General features: G+C 39.4%; 1 protein-coding gene across 1 annotated transcript; it reads left to right on the plus strand.

The window, feature by feature from the left end:
• Positions 1-606: 606 nt before the first annotated feature.
• Positions 607-14,174, plus strand: ube4a (ubiquitination factor E4A (UFD2 homolog, yeast)). The gene is made up of 20 exons (XM_088428282.1): positions 607-690; positions 1,203-1,372; positions 4,012-4,185; positions 4,688-4,800; positions 4,938-5,090; positions 5,216-5,375; positions 5,481-5,683; positions 5,758-5,949; positions 6,035-6,368; positions 6,857-6,986; positions 7,228-7,535; positions 8,029-8,161; positions 8,249-8,439; positions 9,211-9,311; positions 9,400-9,513; positions 9,627-9,801; positions 9,881-10,061; positions 10,232-10,379; positions 10,493-10,650; positions 11,863-14,174. Exons 2-20 carry the CDS (start codon positions 1,243-1,245, stop codon positions 12,002-12,004), a joined length of 3,240 nt encoding a protein of 1,079 aa, XP_088284408.1. The 5' UTR covers positions 607-690; positions 1,203-1,242; the 3' UTR covers positions 12,005-14,174.
• Positions 14,175-14,387: the final 213 nt, after the last annotated feature.

Genomic DNA, 14,387 nt, shown 5'->3' on the forward strand with positions numbered 1-14,387 from the left:
GATTTCAAAGTGAACTACAATAAATAGAACAAACGAACAAAATATTAAAGAAATTGGGGCAAGTGGTTTTGGTGTATTTAAAAAAACATCTTTGTTGCATAGCCTAAGAAGTGTTTCAAACGAGGGTCATGATTTTAGGACAAGTTTGAGGTTTCAAACAAGGGTTGAGATTTTAAAGTAGGGTTTCGAACCAGGTTTAGTGTTTCAAATAAAAAATATCTCCACAGTGCAGTCCTGAAGAAAAGATACTGTTGGGTTTACAGTTGTGTCTATAAAAAACCCACAGTAGCTATTTATTTATTTATTTATTTATTTATTTATTTATTTATACCAGACTTATTATGGCAATTTAGATTAGAAAATGGGTGTCGAACTGGCATTAATGTCTTTAATAAGAACAATTAAATATGATAACAATAACTGTATAATTGTATTATGATTTAAAAATTGATATTTTTACAAATCATCATAGAGTCATTCAGTCAAAAATTATCATGACTAAAATGGGGGGAAAAAAGCTGTGGTGTATGAACACGGCTGAAAAAAAATTAAAACCCCGAAAATCTCACGATTGGAGTTCGACTCATGTTGATGACGTCATTTTGTATTTACTGTGGGACTGTCAGCGATCGTAAGTGTTTTACAGAAGAAGAATTTACCAGCAAAATAGACTGTTGACAAGTCAGACAGGTACGACAGCAGAACGTTATCAAACTGAATCCTTAGAATGGGTATTTATTTCAAATATTTCTGGTCCGAATGTGTGAAATTGATGTCGAAAAGGCATTGACAACTTAGCTTGTTGCTCCTTACGCTAGCTAACTAGCTAAAGTATTTAGCCGAATAACAGCGAGCACAGCTTTTTATTACCAAATCACTCAACTTGCTCGATGTCATCGTTTAAATAGCATAACCCACGCACACACCCCATTGAGTACATATTTCTGAAAAGTTGAGGAAGAGATCTAACATTTTAAACTACCGTGCGGGGAGTCTGGAAGAGAATACAAATAGAACGTCCATATTTAATTGTAGTAACCCCTTTATCCATGCATGAATAATTAAAACATGAAAACTAGTTAAAACATACTATAGTACAAATGCTTGTAAGCAAGCGTCAATTACCTTGGGCTCGAATGTGCAATTCATTCAATATGCGCAGTGAGAATCATGTGACTGATTTTGAATGCATCCCCTTTAAGGCTATGATCTTGGCTGGACTGAGTGTTGAGCCTCAGTGAGATGACTGACCAGGGCAACAACAACAACCACAACATCTCCAGCAACCCCTTCGCAGCCCTCTTCAGCTCATTGGCTGATGCCAGGCAGTTTGCAAGCCAGAAATCTGTCCCACTGCCCACTGCAACGCCACGTGAGTAATGCAGAGCAGACCATTAAACAGCTGCTCGTACACGAGGAATTTCCATATTTCTTTGAATAGATGCGCTTAATTGAAGTGCATGAGAGCACATTCAACTTTAACAAGGCACAACATCTATTCGCAATAGTGTTTCTCAAACTGTTTACAGTACCAACTAAACAATTAGTAAGTAACCCACTTTCTAATACAGCAATTAGTGTAGCAGGCTTAATTAGTAATCAAATACTTATATAAGCCCCCAATTTCATTTTAAAGGCGAACATTCAATATTGAATGCCACTATAACATTATTCACAGTTTGAAGATTAACACTGTATTTAGTAGAATGCCTTTATTTACCGAGCTTTTTTTCAAGGCAGTAGATGACCCATATTCAGAGCTGATATTTCTTTTAAGTAAAACGTAAAAATATTGTCTTAAAACTTAAAAGAAAAATACAAATTAAGCTCTTAACTTTGTTGAAATGTCTTGAAGCCTATGTTTATAGAACAACTTTTCAGATTTGCAAGTTTTGATTTTTTTATTAATATTTTCGTTACAGTGTTTTGAAATTCTAACAAAAAACTCAAGAAAATACTGGAGCTCATTATGGTTTTCTACAGTAAATATTAATTTTTTCCAAATTTGAAAATAATTGAAATGTTGAACTTGCACAGTACTGAATCTTCAATTTCAAACTAGGGTTCCTAGGGTCAGCAGCACATTCTTAAAACTTAACTGAAAATTTAAACACATTTCCCTGAGGTTTAGAAGGTCGTTAAAAAAGGCTGATACCGAAGACACAAGAGATTGACAGGAACATACACGCTGATAGGCACAGTCGAAGTTCTTTGTCTTGGTCTTTGTACTGTTGGTGGAGCAAGCTCAAAAAATCTTTAAAATGTGAAAGTCCACAATACCCCTTTAAAATAGCACAATATTGATGGACACTTAAATGATTTTTTGTCACACTTTTTTTTGCTTGTTGAAAAACAATTATGAATGCAGAGTAAGACCAAATAACCCATCCACTTTTGATGGCAAGCATTTTTTTAACTTGAATTTAAACTGCTTCAAAGAACACTATTCTTCTTTTTAGAAACATTCAACTTTTTACAAATCCCTACCTATAAATTTTGGTCTAATGCATTCACACCGAGCGTGTGGACAGAGAAAACATTTTTGTCAATGTAGTTCACGCAACATGGTGCGAAGTCACACTGGGCAACGCAAAGGACATGTATGGAGCGACGCGGCACGGAAAGCGACACAAAATTGCGCTTGTTTCGCTTGGTCGCAAGAAGCTAAAAAAATGTAACATTTGTAGCGCATCATGCTACGAAAGCCATTCAGCTTTGGGAACATCCAAAGTCCCACACGGAGGGCAGGAATGAATCATAGCAGTCGGTTTTATAGACACCTAGACCTATGCAACTTAGCCAGCTGAGCTTTCAACACAAAAACAGAGCCAAGCAAGAGCACTCACCTGGCTTGTAGAAAGGTGAAGGAAGAACTTGGGATGCCTGGTATGTGCAGCATTTACTTTCTTTTTTAACAGCTGTTGAACTGTAGTTACTGTGCCAAAATAGCTATAGTGCAGCATTAAAAGCACAGTATTTATCACAGTATCTACTTGATTGCTATTTTGAAACTTTTTTTCCTCTGTCAGACGAGTTTTGCCACAAACTAAGAATAATGGCGAAAAGATTAGCTCCACTATATCCCAGAAAAGAAGTGAAAGTTCTCAGTGCTGCTCTCCTTCGGTCCACTGTAAACTGCACATCAATCCCACCCCTCACCCTCCGCATGAATATGTGAACAAGCCAAATCCCGGCAGTTAACACCCAGCAGCTGAAAGCCTAACTAATGAGCGAAAGGATTTTTCGTGTTCGGTGTAAACGCAGCATAAGAGACAATTTTGCCAGCTGAAGCAGTACATTTGAGTCCACATGGTCTGTTAAAATGTAATCAGTAGGAATGGCAAGTGTGTCAGGCTGTGAGCATCAAAGTGTGGAGAGTAATTTACATCTATCAGATCTGCCTATATGGAACACTTGAGCTCTCTTAGCTAACAGCTAGTTTATGTCTGACGCCGCTATAATGGAGCCCGAGCCCCTGGTAAACACTGGCAACAGGTGCGGTATGTCAAAGTCAGTGTAATGAAGTCGTTTGTTAGCCCACCGAAATGACGATTGAATGTGATTTCAGAACAATGTTGTGTTGTTTCCATCGGGAGCCGGGATTAGCAGTTGCACTAAAGCAGAGGTGTCAAGCACATTTTGATCACGGGCCGAAATAAACTTTTAGTTTCAGTTGGAGATCCGTTATGACTGTGAATATCTTAGTCATAATTGGCATTTCGTGGGCCACCTAAGATGATGGGGCCGGAGTTTGACCCCCGGGCCTTGACTTTGACACCAGTGCACTAGCGAAACTAGTCAAGCTGTTATGTCACAGCACACTGTTGGAAATAACTTCAAAATAAAAGCGCACCAAGGCATTTGTGTGCAGATATTATTTGGTAAATTAAGATCTATTTTGAGGTAGGCTTTTTAACGTCTTGCACAGCATTAACAATTGGTGCTACAATTTTTTCTTTATGTATTCTGATAAGACTCGTTTGTTCTATGACTATTTGTGACACTTTGTAGAAGATGAATCCGGGGAGAGCCAATCAGAGTCTGAAAACTCGGTGTCGGACAGCGTCGACGAAAATGACTCTGTTGCAGAGTTAAGCCGATCCTTCCGATCCCGACAAGAACTGTGTGAGCAACTCAATGTCAATCACATGATCCAGCGTATATTTCTCATCACCTTGGACAACAGTGAGTAAATGTAAACTTTTTTTTAACATTTATTTACTATTCATTTATTTACTAGCCTTACAAGCATTGCTTCCCAGCCTTTACTAAGCTACGAAACATACAGTGGCGCACTGACCGAAATGGTGGCCTGCGTAAAAATGTGGGCACTCATTTTGTACTTGGTTGCCACTATCAATCCGTCAAGCCATGACTTGGTCATATGACGAAGTCACACCAAGAGTGTGCGGGAACAGAATCATGACTCATCACCCTCACATTATCGGAAGTTTTCCTTCGAGTGTGCTGGGTCTTTTTTCAGGATGAGTCATTATTCTTAGGAAGCGCACAATTAAAATCCCCAAGCTATCCAATACACACAGCAGTGAAATCCATTTCCCTACTACAGGATTGACGCCAACTTTGGAAATGTAATCCTCTTTTGCTGGGGTGGAGGTGTTGGAGGGTGTTTTTTTCATCTGTGAATAATCCAGTGCAAATGCACACGTTTTATCCTCGTCTTCAGGTGATCCCAGTCTGAGAGGGGGCAATGGGATCCCACCTCGCTGTGTTTACCTGGAGGAGATGGCGGCTGATTTGGATGGACAGGATTGGCTGGACATGGACAACATAGAGCAGGTTGGGATGTTGTACTTTTTGTTATTTTTACAATATTTGCCCTCAAGCTTAACAAGCGTAACAAAGATTTAATTTACAACAAGCACCACAGGATTTGATCACATTCTGGTACTTTATGCGCTTTGTCTTTCTCCCAGGCAATTTTTAATCGTCTGCTCATGCTAGAGCCAGGACACCACCTCATCTACATGACTTCATGCAACGCTGCAAATCTGTCAGCTGACCGTGACGCTGGAGAAAAATCTGCCATCCCATATCTGTTTTCTTGTTATCAGAGGGCAAAGGAAGAGGTATAAAATCAATAATGATAATAATGAACCCCTGTATGCTTACAGTTTAGCACCCGTGATTCACTGAGATACAGATTTCTTTTTATTTTTTTATTCACTGACACTTAAATTTTTCCTTTCATTAGGTGACCAAGGTGCCAGAGAAGTTATTGCCATTCTCTGTCCGTTGTAAGAATTTGACGGTCTCAAACACACGCACAGTTCTGCTCACCCCAGAAATCTATGTTAACCAAAGTGTGTACGAGCAGCTTCTGGACCTGTTGCTGGAAGCTTACAGTAGAGCACGTAGGTTCTGAATTGAGCCCATTGAAGTTGTTGTATACTCATTGTGTCACAGTAGGAGATTAATGCATGATTTTTGCTCCTTGCTACTTCTCAATGACGCTTCAGAGCCAGAGGAGGTTGTGGAGTTTCTTGAGGAGGTGATCGCTGGCTTGCTCTCTGACCAAGAAGTGCGGACATTCAAGGAGGTGATGGTTCCAGTGCTTGATATCTTCCAGGGTAGAATCAAAGACATGGATCTGTGTCAGCCCGTCTTCTACTTCTACCTTGATGTGCTTCTTTACTTCAGCTACAATAAAGACATTGCCAAGGTCAGGAAGCACTCTGGAGTATTTTTATCTGTTCACATTACAAGAAAGTACCCACAGATACTTAATGCATCCAGGTATTTATGGAGCATATTCAGCCCAAGGATCCGGCTAATGGCTTGCTATACCAGAAGAGCCTTTTAGGAACCGTGTTGAGTGTGTCTTGCTTGCTGAAAACACCTGGCGTGGTCGAAGGACATGGCTACTTCCTGAACCCTTCCCGTTCCAGCCCCGAGGAGACTAAAGTCCAGGAAGCTACCATCCACCAGGTGAGCACTTTTGGTAGTCTTAGGTTATTGTCAACCATTTAAAAGCACCTGGGCTTAGTGATAACATTTGGACCTTATTTTGCAGTTCATGGGCCAGTTTCATGACAAGCTGCACCAAATGTTTAAATACTTGCTGCAGCGGTCGAGTGAGACGCGCCACCTGCTGCTGTCATGGTTGGGCAACTGCCTGCACGCAAACGCTGGCCGGGCCAAGATTTGGGCCAATCAAATGCCAGAGATCTTCTTTCAGATGTATGCCTCAGATGCGTTCTTCCTGAATTTGGGCGCAGCGCTTCTGAAGCTGTGCCAGCCCTTCTGCCGGCCACGTATGCCCAAATTGCTCACATTTAATCCCACATACTGCGCCGTAAGAGACCTGAGCGAAGAGGAGAGGCGCATTCGCAATATACATGCCAGAGGTAAAAAATACTACTTTCCATTTACTGACCTAATTTATGACTGCCACCATTTTACCAACACAAGTTTACCAACAAGTTGCACAGTTCAGAGCACAATGGTACAGTTCGGTTCAGGGGAACCACGTGCAGGTTTCCATGTGTTTTCTCATTAAGGTTGATGAGTGAGCTGGAGCCATTCCAACAGAGTCTGAATCTGAATGCATTTAGCATTTTCTGCACTTTCGGTTTGATTTAATGTCTTGTTAAAACTTTTGATTTTAATCTCATTCATCGATTATCAGCAAAATAATCACTATTCACAATTAGTTGCAGCGCTAAGTATTTTTGTTTTATTTTATTTTATTTTTTACTTTAATCCCAAAAAAAGCATAATATTGTGTCTCATTTAGTTAAATAGTTAGGTCTGCGCTATGCAGATGTTCTTGTTTACATTTTCTGACATGTTTTTATAATTGAACGCTTGAATGATCGGCTGTATCGTTCCCCAGGTCTTGACAAGGAAACCTGCCTGATCCCCATGCCCTCCCAGCCTACCCAGGAACCTTCAGTGGAGTCCTACAGCCTACTGACAGAAAACCTTGTCCTCACACAGCTTACTTTGCATCTCGGCTTCCACAGGTCCACTTGGCATCATCAGCCAAATTGTGCAAATTGCTTTAATATAGCTTTAGTATATCAGCAAGGAAAGGAAGTTACTATGGAAATATGTTATGACAATTAACAATATATATCAGGTGTCTGTAGCTTACGTTAAAAAAATTTTTTGTATAGTGAAAGGTTCCACCTGCTCCCGAGTTTAAATTCTGTCCCTAGTGGTATGTCACAAAGATGAACCAGTGTTGCATTGTGGCACCCACAGATTCCATGAGCAGTTGGTCAAGATGAACCAGTCTCTCCACCGACTCCAGAGGACGTGCGAGGAGGCCCATCGCACAGGAAGCCCCATGAGGGAACAGCTCTTTGAGCAGTTTGAGCGTTTGATGATTGTCTTCTTGTCAACCAAAGCTGCCACCACACAGCCCGCCATGCTGCAATGCTGCCTTAACCTACAAGCGTCCACTGCTGCTTTGCTGGTGCAGTTTGCCTTGGGAAACCACGGCCCTGAACATGTAGCACTCAGTTTTCCACTGCCCACTTTGCGGAACACCATGCTTTGCTTTGTACCAGGTAAGGTTATGTAATAACTGTGGGTATTAACCCATAAAGTGTTTTTTGTAGTCGTCGGCTATTTGATGTAAAATGTTTGAGAACTGCTCAACATGTAAATAACCCTATGGCAGTGCTTTTCAACATTTTTATCAATGATGTACATACCCTCTGTGAAATATTTTTTCTGCCTTGTACGTCCTATCTATATTGCATCACGCAGTAAAACTAACTAAATAAAAGCATACAACAATTTATCATAACACAATTTAGCAACGAGATATTTCATGTTCCAATTAACTTTCTCCTCATTTGAAATAAACATGTTCTGTTCCTTTCACAGCATTAAAAAGTATTATACGGGTTTTTGATTTGCTGATATCTGCTCATACATGCAGAAGCCTTGTTACAGCTCTACTACCCCCTGACCTGCCTTCATGTACCTCCATTTGAGGACCAATGTTCTATAGAATTAGCTTTTCTTCAGCGCATCTTTGCAATGTATGTTTTTCAGAGTTTTTTGCTGAGAACTTGGGAAATTTTTTCATCTTCCTAAATCTATTTGCTGATGATGTTTTGGAGACCTCTCCAGAAAGCCTCGAGCAGATTCTTAACTTCATCACTGTCTTCATGGGCAATGTAGAGAGGTATGGCACAGTTGGATTTGATTTTATCAGATAAAACCTAAGCCGTTAAGATTCAGCAAAAATGCATTCTTGTGGTATTTGTGGCAGAATGAAGAATCCACATTTAAGAGCTGAGCTGGCAGAAGTCCTAGAGGCGGTGATGCCTCACATACAGCCTCTGGCGCCTGGTACCCCTCAGTCAAGGGTTTTCCAGAGACAGAGAGTCTTCTGCTCTTACAAATATGCACCTCAGTTGGCCGAAGCCCTCATCACTGTGTTTGTAGACATTGAATTCACAGGTGAGACACTGAAGCTTAATGAAAATGTTATCGCTGTCAGGCAGAATCTGTGACCAAATATTTTAAAGTTCACATTATTCACAAATTTAATGTATTGGTCCGGCCTCATGTCAGCAGTTATTTTTAAACATTATCAAACTATGTGTTGATTATATCTTGACCAACTGTCTGACAAGAGTCATAAAATGCGCACCTTCATTCTGTGGGAGCCTGGCAGCATTATGTCGACTCAAGATTGAAAGCCTTGAGGTTTAGTTTTTTTTTTTTTTTTTTTCTAGACAAAGAGTGAAAATGTTTAGATTAGCTTTGTCATTTGGATCTTACATAGCTACTAGACCATTGAAAATTAGTTTAGCAATATGATATAAGCACAGTTGTTTGCTTTTGTGCTGTTGTGGGGTCAGCACAACCTCTGGTGGTATTATGTTGATGTTTGTTATCAAAGCTATAAATATCAAAAACAACCGACCCAAAATTTGCTTGGCACAAATCAACCCCCAAAAATGGGTTGGTTTATACAAGACAACCTAAAAAATTCCTCATCTCATTTTTGGTGACTTAAATAAAGCTTTTTTTTCCTGAAAGTAGTAATTTTTATGATGTAAGGATTATACCTGACATTGACAGTATTAAATGTAGGTACCTTGGTGTGTGCAAAACCCATCTACGAGGTGTTTGGTTCTGATGTTTATCCACTGAGGAATTAGAAATTTTACTTTTTTTTTTTTACTGGAAATGGGATGCATGACATGTGATTTTTTTTTTCTTCAGGTGATCCTCACCAGTTTGAACAGAAATTCAATTACAGAAGGCCCATGTATCCCATCCTCAAGTTCATGTGGGGGGAAAATAACTACAGAGAGAGTATTAAGGTAATAGAAGAGCTGTGTTTTTCAAGCTAGGAAGGAAAAAAAGTCCAACTTGGTTCTTATTATTGTTTGTGTGTGTTTATTTTTTCAGCATTTGGCAGACTATGCATCCAAGAACCTGGAAGCCATGAATCCTCCTCTGTTCCTCAAGTTCCTCAACTTGCTGATGAATGATGCCATCTTCCTTTTAGACGAAGCGATTCAGGTGCGACAACGAGGCACAGATCTTGCAGAGAAATAATGCATATCCCATTTCAAATTATTTCCCAATGCAGGGAAAAAAGTTGTTTTCAGTTGTGCTTGTTTTGAATCTTGCAGTACCTGAGTAAAATCAAGATCCTTCAGCTGGAGCGGGATCGAGGGGAGTGGGATGACCTGACCCCCGATGCCCGAAGGGAGCGGGAGTCGAACCTGCAGATGTGTGGACAGCTGGGCCGCTTTCACAATATCATGTCTAATGAGACCATCGGCACGCTGGCCTTCCTCACCTCAGGTCGGACCGATTTAAATGTACATACAATCGAAACCCTTTCTATTCTCTTGGACTAATTTCCCTCCTTTTTTCCCCCTAGAGATCAAAGGGATCTTTGTGCATCCTTTCCTGGCTGAGAGGATCATCTCCATGCTCAACTACTTCCTACAGCACCTAGTAGGACCCAAAATGGGTGCTCTTAAAGTGAAGGACTTTAGTGAGTTTGACTTCAAGCCCCAGCAGCTTGTCTCTGACATCTGCACCATCTACCTGAACCTGGGGTACGTTGTGAAAATTCTCCTGAGCACTGTCAAGAAAGTTTGATGATTTTGGTGCTATCAGTTGAGCTAATGTGACTCAATCATTTGTGGCCTTTGTGTTAGGGGAACTACAGTTGTTCATTGCCAGACAGGTACTTTACAAATGAAGTATTTGTACATTTTTTTGGCAGGGATGAGGAGAATTTCTGTGCTACTGTTCCAAAGGATGGCCGTTCGTACTCCCCTACCCTCTTTTCCCAAACAGTGAGGGTACTGAAGAAAATTAACAAGCCTGGAGACATGATCGTGGCTTTTGGACTCCTTGCTGATAAAATAAAGGTATCATTTGATGCTGGAGATGATTGAGTTAGTGTGTTGGTTTTAGGGGGGGTAGTAAGAATTCAGCATGTTTCTGCATCCCATCATGTCCTGTTACTCTGCCTGTACTCTAGTCCCACGCAGATCGACAGCAGCAGGAGGAGGAGACTTATTCAGATGCCCCGGAAGATTTCCTAGACCCCATCATGTCCACGCTGATGCTTGATCCCGTTCTTCTTCCTTCTTCCAACGTCACAGTGGACCGCTCAACTATAGCAAGGCATCTTCTCAGGTTAGTTCATAACCACCATCAGTGATTTTACACCTACAGTATAGTTAGTTTTCTTTCCTTTGAATCAGTTTGTAAACTTTATCCATTGTGACCCATGTGCATTTTCTTCTTGCATTGTAAAAAAGGCAACAAACTAAAATTTGATCATGTTTTTTTTTTGGTATTCTACCAAACTACAGTATTCTGATAAACAAGGACATTTTAAAAAAGCATATTAAATGGATGCCGATGCCATTTTTTGCCAGCAAAAAAATACAGATTATCGATCTCTTTTAAAAATGATTATGAATAAAATAGCATTTCTTCAATGGATTTCAATGGGTGTCAGTTAAATGCCAATTTTCACTTTTCATGGGCGGACCTAGCACCTATATTCCACAAATACCAGGGTTCAACAGTAAATCTAAAAAAAAAAAAAAAAGTTTTTTTTTTCTTTTAACAGTCTGCACTGTGTGGTGCAATTCATGGTCATTAAGGACATTAATTCTTGCCATGTGTTTGTATTTGTAATGGTTGACTGTGTCATATTTAACAAAATTATGCATAGTGTAATTTATGTTGTGCTATGTGTTGTTTTTTTTTTAGATTAAATTGTGTGTAGAGTGGCAGTGTTGGGCAAGTTACTTCAAAACTGTAATGCAATTTTTATTACTTATTACTGCCATTTCAAAGTAATTAGTTTCAGGCTAAAGATGCATTGTATTACTCTGATTTGTAACAAGTAAAATATGACTTTTTTGTGTGTATTATACTACACTACTGCATTATAGCAAAAAGTAATCCATTACAGTAATTACATTACCTTTGTAATGCATCATTCCCAACACTGTAAAGTGTTAATATCTCTGTCAATCTTTATGCAACTTCCACTTGTAAAAATTAAGATTTGCTCTGTTTTGAATGATAGGTCCGCAGAATGATCATATCATTAAATTTTTACTTTTATCATGTCAACCCGAGAATATGCTCTATAAGTTCTCGTCACGAAAAACAAAGTTCTTTTCAAAACGTACAAAGAAGTTGATTTTGTTCAGTTGCATTGCGATGTTCACCACTGACCAAAGAAGTGGGATGACAACGTATTGTTTGATTAACACAAGGGTGCTCGTATTCAACGACATCATCCAAAAATGTAGAACGCCAGTGAAAACATAACCTAAAACGCATGCTTCCTTGTGGAGCTTCTAATAAAAGAGTGTGTCCTTATTCCAGTGACCAGACAGATCCTTTCAACCGCAGTCCTCTCACCATGGACCAGATCAGGCCAAACGAGGAGCTCAGACAACAGATCTTACAGTGGCTGGATAAGCATAAGCGGGAGAGGCAGCAGCTGGGACCAAGTGACCAGACCTGATCCGCTTTGTACTTGACAATGACTGCGTCCTTGTTTGCTTCCCTCTTTCGCATCTAGAGTGTTCCTCTGCCTTCTTTTTGGTGGCTAATCCGTGGTGCGCTTGTTGCCGCCGATTCCAGACTCCTGTCAAATAGTGTATTTAAATCCTATTTAATAAAGCCTAGCCTTCATGCAACGGACTGCAGCACCGCAGCTGCTTGAAATGCCCAATGGCAAACATTAATCAGCGTTATTGGAGTGACGCGATTTTGAGGCGTAGACCGGGACTACAGGACTGTGAAAAAAACATTTACTCTTCCTCGATTTTGTTTTTCTGCACCTTTATCGAAAACATTTCAGATCAAACCAATTCTAACACCTTTTGGCCCGCCGCAAACTGAGAAACACAGCTGAATGGGAAAGTCAGGAACAAACTCGCTGCAACGGAAAACTGGCGTACGGCAGGGGTCACCGCTGGTGTCCGCCACCTGAGCAGCTAAGAGAACGTTCAAAAAATAGCTTCCCAGTAACGGGACATTGTGATTTTCAGGACACTTGAAAACGCTAAGACTACCCGAAATGTTTAAATATAACGTTGCGTATTGATATTTCTCGTTTCCTAATTATTGTGAGAAATCATGAACATGAGAGGGCCTTCACAAACGAATATCAATAATTACTCAAAATATCAAACATTACTAAAGATGATTTCAGCAATTATTTTAGAAGCGTGTATTAGACTAGTAGCTCTTCATGAGTCAATACCCAGAAAGTGTTTCTCCAATTTAAGAACATTGGTGACCCCTATTGAGCTGTACCATTTTTTATTGAGCCACAAACAACATGCCATGATTGTCAAGTAAGAAATAGACTGCCGCTGTCTCTATTTTATATGACTTCAAAGAGAAAACAGGGAGAGAAACAAAGGAAAATGAGCAAACCGCTCGTAATGATGGCCCACTAAAATTGTTCCTTAAAGGGTTCCTCGCCCCTGTCTTGAGTTTTATGATGTTCTGAAGCTCATGCCACGAGTGCGTCCAACTATAATGTTAGTTGCACTTGTTCAATATTCTTCACACATTTACCACCTTAACAAACTTTCATACGGCAACACAAGTATCCTGTGATGCTTGGATGGCAGATATTTATCACTTGGCTCCAATGAGGTTGACCTTACCTATATGCAGCACTTTTGGTTGAAGCTGCATGCTAAATGTAGATATAAATAGAACTAGAAACTATAAGACAGATTTATTGAGACGGGGGAAGTTTTTACTGACAGCCCTCATTGTATTTGTTGTGTAAATTGCAATGACAGCTTCATACTGTAAGCACACGTCAGCATTTCAAGGTCTGACATGAAATAAAGAATATTTGTCAGACACTGCTTTGAAGAAATCTCACTGAAAAGTCTACTATGCGCAGCACAATTCCTCAGTTTTAAATGTGAAAAACTCTCCTTTGCCAACTGTGCTTGCCTGGTGCTTGACAACAACAAAAAATCTGGCTTACAAAGAATTGAATGACAGTAGAAAGATTGAAGTATACAAGTGTGTATATTTATTTCCTCGGTGCTGAATACTCGCTGGGTTGTCATTGATTCTGTTTACCCAACATCAAAGATGAGGGGGTGTTATTTTTCATATCAATGTTTTATAATGTTAAAAAAGATGGCAAAGTTCCCAGTGGGGCATGACTTTCCATTTAACACAATCAGTGTTTGGATTAACAATGTCAAAAAACAATATAATACAAGAATAGAGTATAGGGTGCTGATGTGTGTTTTTTTTTTTTTTCTGCTGCTAGTGTTTATACTGATGCCATATTTTACCTTCTTAATTGCTCTTTAAATCATTGATGGTTAAGTGATCACACATACCTTTGATCGAGTTTGCATTAACATGAAGAAGCAGTTCAATTAGACTTGGGAAATCGTGTTTCTTTATAGGCCTATTGTTGTACATGGTCTGCAAGGAAGAGATCAAGTAAGACTGTCATTATAGATTATCATTTAAGAGATTTTTATTATTAAAAAAAAAAGTTATGAAATGTGGTTGTGATCAAGAAAAAACTGTGAAGGGAGTATATGATGGTTTGGCATGCTTGTGCTTCGGTGAAAATGCTATATTTTTGTTTTCTTGTAAAAATTAACTTTTGAGTGTACAGTATAATTAAAAAAAATAAAAAACAATTGCTCTTTTTTCTTGCCTATACATGTTAGATTTTACGTAAATTTTCACTTGCTTGATTTTTGTAACTTTTCATCGAAAGATGATGATGTGGCAAATTTTGCTCATTTATTTAATTATGAGTGTCTTATTTAGAAAAAATAAAACACACCAACTCAAATAATTCCAATTGCACTTCAATTGCACTTTGCTAGTTCAACTCATTCAATTCCAAA

Source organism: Hippichthys cyanospilos, chromosome 11, assembly GCF_059441005.1.
Source record: "Hippichthys cyanospilos isolate Australia breed blue-spotted pipefish chromosome 11, RoL_Hcya_1.0, whole genome shotgun sequence".
Taxonomy (NCBI): domain Eukaryota; kingdom Metazoa; phylum Chordata; class Actinopteri; order Syngnathiformes; family Syngnathidae; genus Hippichthys; species Hippichthys cyanospilos.